Source organism: Etheostoma spectabile, chromosome 7, assembly GCF_008692095.1.
Source record: "Etheostoma spectabile isolate EspeVRDwgs_2016 chromosome 7, UIUC_Espe_1.0, whole genome shotgun sequence".
NCBI classification, from domain to species: domain Eukaryota; kingdom Metazoa; phylum Chordata; class Actinopteri; order Perciformes; family Percidae; genus Etheostoma; species Etheostoma spectabile.
The window spans coordinates 7579046-7584916 of record NC_045739.1 but is presented as its reverse complement, the minus strand read 5'-3'; the positions used below and the strand labels follow the sequence as shown (position 1 = coordinate 7584916).

At 43.2% G+C, this 5871-nt stretch overlaps 1 protein-coding gene across 1 annotated transcript in view; it reads left to right on the top strand.

The window, feature by feature from the left end:
- dhx35 (DEAH-box helicase 35) overlaps positions 1-5871 on the top strand; it is an 8178-nt gene that overhangs the window by 1105 nt on the left and 1202 nt on the right. The window contains exons 4-21 of the mRNA XM_032521715.1: positions 496-573; positions 665-769; positions 856-917; positions 1243-1312; positions 1474-1533; positions 1907-2019; positions 2108-2204; positions 2343-2501; positions 2891-3101; positions 3290-3414; positions 3703-3757; positions 3920-4110; positions 4212-4289; positions 4416-4545; positions 4732-4813; positions 4942-5013; positions 5165-5276; positions 5423-5871. The exon at positions 5423-5871 is cut by the window's right edge and continues 1202 nt beyond it. Of these exons, the coding sequence (XP_032377606.1) occupies positions 496-573; positions 665-769; positions 856-917; positions 1243-1312; positions 1474-1533; positions 1907-2019; positions 2108-2204; positions 2343-2501; positions 2891-3101; positions 3290-3414; positions 3703-3757; positions 3920-4110; positions 4212-4289; positions 4416-4545; positions 4732-4813; positions 4942-5013; positions 5165-5276; positions 5423-5461 (1839 nt within the window). The 3' untranslated portion in view covers positions 5462-5871. The remainder of the gene's footprint in view (positions 1-495; positions 574-664; positions 770-855; positions 918-1242; positions 1313-1473; positions 1534-1906; positions 2020-2107; positions 2205-2342; positions 2502-2890; positions 3102-3289; positions 3415-3702; positions 3758-3919; positions 4111-4211; positions 4290-4415; positions 4546-4731; positions 4814-4941; positions 5014-5164; positions 5277-5422) is intronic.

Genomic DNA, 5871 nt, shown 5'->3' with positions numbered 1-5871 from the left:
TCCTTATGACCTCATAAGGGGCAAGATGCCAAGATTCCATCTGAGCTTTCGTTTTCTGAAAGGCAGAGTAGGAAACCCAGGGCTCGGTTTACACCTATCGCCATTTCTAGGCTGGGGGAACACATAATTGACAACATATTAATGTTAAAGTGAACTTTTCACGCCATGGAACCTTCAGACAAAATAAATGAAGTGAAATGAGTGAGAATTGGTTTACTGGTGTCCTGCATTTGTTATCTGCCTTTTCTAAAAACGGGCTAAATACCCTTAAAGTCACATGAATCTAACAGCTGAAGGCACAACATTGCCGCAGTGTACTGATACCCGTTATGTGGCTTAACTACCACAGTGACCTTGGCTTGATGCTTACTAGCCTATTTTTTCAGCAGGATTTGGACCACATCAGCTAATTTATGCAAAGTCTGCTGTTCTGCAACATCAGTGTTTCTATCTCATGCTCCTTTTTTGATCTACCTTTCATCTGACTCCTTTTAGTACCTGCTGGAGGCTGGCTGGGCGACGGAGGGGAAGGTGATTGGAGTGACACAGCCCCGGCGTGTGGCTGCCATCTCTGTGAGACCTCTCTTGATGTCCTCTGCCACACTTTACCAATGTCATTTTACAATACAATACATTTTATTTTCCCCCTCTCTCCTGCTGATAGGTAGCTAACCGTGTAGCAGAGGAGCGGGGGGCCCTGGTGGGACATGAGGTGGGCTACACCATCCGATTTGATGACTGCTCCGATCCCCACGCCACAAGGATCAAGGTTTTTTTTGCCATGTGTGAAGTCTTCATTACAAACTGTCCCGTGTTTGGTTCTTTTCTGTACTTAATTGTGCTTTTGTGCTTCAGTTCCTTACAGATGGCATGTTGGTGCGGGAGATGATGGCTGATCCTCTTTTGAAAAAATACAGGTACGTGATTGTAATTAAAGTGTTGTATAAGCTGTATACACAGCCAATATTTTAATATTTCAAGAAAAAGCACATGTGTTACTAACAACAGTAACAGTAACAGTTGAGCCAGCATTGGCAAGACCCTGAAACTGAAGCAGCTAAATGGAATTCAGCCATCATTCATTGTATTATTTGTATCTGTGCTTTTCTGTGCAATGTCAAACATGTCTTCTGTGAAAAAGTTAAATTGTTATTAGATTTGGGAATTTGTTTGTGTTATCAAAACTGGGTTATAGTCACTATTTGTAACTCTACTGTTTTTTTATCGTGCTGTTCTCCTCAGTGTGTTGATGCTGGATGAAGCACATGAGAGAACCATGTATACAGACATAGCCATTGGTCTACTAAAGAAGGTCATTTCAGCTGATTCTGTCAGCGAAACAAATTCAACTTTACTATTTCATTTCAATTTACACTTTACTAGCCATGAAAATAATCCTTGAAAGTTTTTTTTCCCCCACCTGACTATTCTTCTCTGTTCCCACTGTTTTGTGCACTCCTGATTCTTCAACAGATTCAGAAAAAGCGGCAAGACCTGAGGCTGATTGTGGCCTCTGCCACTCTGGATGCCAAGGTGACTGCATCATTAAGATGAACAGATATGCTTGATTAACGAGAACAGAGAAACAAAGACGGATAGAGGAAAAGTGGATGTCAGGTCAGATCACATTGTACTGACATCTGCGATACACTGATGAAAGACAGACACAATCAGGCCACGACTGCGCTCAACGTCAAACAAGTCAGCTGAAATGCCATATCAGACATCTGCTGTACTTTTGGTCTAACAATATTTTATCTACCCAAGCAAATTATTAAGTTGCATATTTTTTAATGATGTCAGATTGAGGGCAGCCAAAGTATCACGCTGCTGCAAACATTGTCAGGATGAAGAATTTCCTCAATTATGTTCCCTTTACTAATTGTGGTATCACTTTCATCTGAAGAAATTCCACGACTTCTTCAACCTGAACGAGTCCGGGGATCCTAACAAGGACACGTGTGGAATTCTGACAGTGGAGGGACGTACCTTTCCAGTGGATGTCTTCTACACTGTCAGGTAGTCAACACACATAATCCAGTCTGAGGAAATGGTGTATCAATTGGATAATTTGCCTTTAACACGGACGTGTGTTTTATTTGTTTAGTCCTGTCCCAGACTATGTGAAGGCCACAGTGGAGACAGTGCTGAAGATCCATGAGACGGAGGATGATGGAGACGTTCTGGCTTTTCTAACTGGGCAGGTTAGTGGCCCTCAACCTTTTACTTGACAGACGGAATATTATTACGCTAGCATTCCGTTTGTTATTTTATTAGTATATTGTAGCATGGCCAGTCTTCCTTTTCGTCTAGATCATTGTCCATTGTATTTTTCCCTTTAGGAAGAGGTGGAGAAAGTGGTGTCCCTTCTGCAGGACCAGGCCAGGTCTCTATCACGATACGGCATGAAGAAACACCTGAGAATTTTGCCCATGTACTCTGGTCTACCTTACGCTGAGCAGATGAAGGTCTTTGAGAGGGCGCCCAACTCTGTTCGCAAGGTATCATGTCATTTTATAGTTTGTGAAATTTGCATTTCCACTATTAGGTATATATTCCACTTGACTTGCTGAGATGTGTGCGGCCACCCAAAGGTCAAAGCCCATAAGTGTTGCACTTCTCAAAAAGCTATTTTTGGGCTATATACAAAATGGCAGCAATGCTAATTAATTATGCCAAAAAAGACATAACAGCATGACTTCCAGATATGGCCTCAATAGCTGGTAAATCAACCACATAAAGTAAAGACACCGTTCTTACAGAAAATGATAAGAGAGCTACCCTATTGAGTTACACTGTGCAGTGCAGGTGTCAACATAACACACAATAGCTGTTAAAATAGTGAAATTAACAAAATATTTGACTTTTTCCTGTCTCATGCTTCTTCCAGGTTGTGGTGGCCACAAACATAGCTGAGACCTCCATCACCATAAATGGAGTTGTATTTGTCATTGACTGTGCATTTGTGAAGCTGCGAGCCTATAACCCTCGCACTGCCATTGAATCGCTGGTGGTTACTCCCATCTCCAAGGCTTCAGCCAGCCAGAGGGCTGGGAGAGCCGGACGAAACCGACCTGGGAAATGCTTCAGACTATACACAGGTATGTGTGAGTTTGCAGGAATAGAAGAACGATGGTAAGTCTTGTAGAAGATCGCCTGTGAGAGAAATTTGCATCGGTAACATGTGTGGCAAAGTGTTGTAGTTTTCATCCACCTCCCTCCACCCTCTCTGCCTGTCCCTTTGTCCTTTCCTCCCAGTGTTTCTTATTGCCTCTGTTCCTTTCATCAGAGGAGGACTTTGAGAAACTGCCTGCCTCTACTGTGCCAGAGATGCAGCGCACCAATTTGGCCCCCGTCATCCTGCAGCTCAAAGCATTAGGCATTGACAACGTGCTGCGGTTCAGCTTCCTTTCTGTGAGTAGCTTCTTTGCATCCACAGGGTGGCTGTGATGGGTTCACCCACCGTGAAAGGAATTGTACTTTACATTTTAATTAGCCAGAATGGGCCTTGGCCTCTGGGGGAAAATGCAAAGAAACCATAAAATTTAATGCAGTCATTGTGTGTTTGGGCTTTAAAAGATGTAATGACAAGACTTCCCAAGGACCCCCAGATTGTCATTTAATTCTGTCTTTCATAGAAAATATTGTAAGTGATGGACTTAAAATGCATTTTTAATTTTTTTTTCATAAATAATTTTGCAGCCTCCTCCAGCTCAGACCATGGTTCAGGCTCTAGAGCTGCTCTACGCTCTGGGAGGTAAGAAACCAGGCTGGCAGCAGGGTGGTGTAGTAAAAAGGGAAGCTGTCCTACAACTGCAAGACTAGTGTTCCAAATCCTGTGTTGGCAAACATCTGTGTACAAGCCAAGGTGTCCTTTCACATGATGCAGAATCTTAACCAGTTTTGTGTCTTTTGGCAGGTCTGGACCATTACGGACGTTTGACTGATCCCATGGGTGTGCGGATGGCAGAATTTCCTCTCAGTCCCATGTTTGCCAAGATGCTCCTCGAGTCAGGAAACTTTGGCTGCTCCAAAGAGATTGTTACCATTGCAGCAATGATGCAGATTCAGAATATATTTGTTGTGCCGTCCAATCAGAAGAAAGCTGCTGTAAGTGAAAAACTGGGCTTTCAAATGGAGCATCTTGTAGAGTTTGCAGAAATGCTTTGTCAGCATAACAATTATCCCATTTTTGCTATCTCACCCTGCAGGCCCGAGAGCACAGGAAGTTTGCAGTTGCTGAGGGAGACCACCTCACCATGCTGAATGTGTATGAAGCATTCATTAAGGTATAGCGTGTGGTTTAGCTCTATTGGCGACAGTGATTACAACACTTGGGGCTTGCGAACTCGGCACAAGTCAGGGTAAAAGTTGACTCTGATCAAAACAACAACACCCTCTACTCTTTCCTGCAGCACCAGAAAAGCTCCCAGTGGTGTCAGGAACACTTCCTCAATTATAAGGGCCTGCTGCGGGCTGTGACTGTACGAGAGCAGCTCCGGCGTCTCATGAACAAGTTTAAGGTGCCACGGACTTCAAGTGAAGGTTTGTATGTGCCATGTAACACATGTATCATCCGAGTAGAATGAGTGACACGTGAAGACGATGCAGCGACAGTAGCTGTTTTTAATCATATCAACGTGTGCTACTTTGAATGCACCCTTTGCATCACTGTCATGACTAAATTGTAATGGTAATTTGACACATTCATTGTTTCTTTGTTTTGCACAGGGGACCCTGATGTGATCTTGAAGTGCATTGTATATGGTTTTTTTGCTAATGCAGCCCGCATCCACCATTCTGGTTCCTACCGGTGAGATTGCTTTTAGCTGTTTGTTATTCTTTTGTTAGATATCTAACTTTTCCCAGCAAAGGAATTATTTTTGTATTCATCCACTTTGAAATCACACAACTCACTCTTGTATACGTTTGCTCTGCCAGAACTTTAAGAGACGACCGCGAGCTTCACATCCACCCCAACTCTGTGCTGTTTGGAGAGAAACCTCCAAAATGGTCAGTGCATTTTCTTTCTGCTGCAATGTTATTACTTTGATTTCTCCTTTTTATTCTTGTGCATTTATGGTGTGTAGAGAATTTGCATACACTTAAGAGTATAAATGATGTTCTCTGACGCGTAAAGTATCTTACATTGTCTCCTTTCCAGGGTTGTTTTCAATGAAGTGGTGCAGACGGCAAAATACTACATGCGCGATGTGACCGCTGTGGAATCGTCCTGGTTGGTCGAGTTGGCCCCTCACTTCTACAAGCAGGCCAAGGTAGGTGAAAGAAAGAAACACCAAACTCCAGCTTGTCAGTTTTTCTCTATGTAACTATTGTGAATGTTCTGAATAAGTCCGTTCACTGTGGCTAGAGCTCCAGATACGTAGCTGTTTAACATTAACAGTTTCCCGTTCTCTTTCAGCATGGTTCACTGGCTAGCAAGAGGTCCCGGGTCCTCTGAATCTTACCATCCCTTCATCGTGTTAAGACAGGAAGACTCATTGCATTAAAAGGAGAAACACCCTCCGAAACTGCCACTGTGCTCCTCTCCATTTCATTGTATATAAAAGTGTGATATATATTTCTTGTCCACGTGCAACCCCTCCACACTATGTGGCCATGCTAGAATGGGATTAAATGGATGCATTTTTAGCATTGAGATTACCACACGTGACTTCAGTTAAAAGCATCTGTCTTTTTTGGCAGTGATGTAGTTTATATGTGATCTGCGAGAGTAAATCGTGATGAATGTGAGATGAGACCAGGCTGTGTCAATCAAGTATGGCCACATAGTTCACTTCATTCATACTTGTACATAGTCAGAGCAGGCTCAGGTCCAGGGAACGGCTTGTGTGCCTCAGGCCCCCGTCC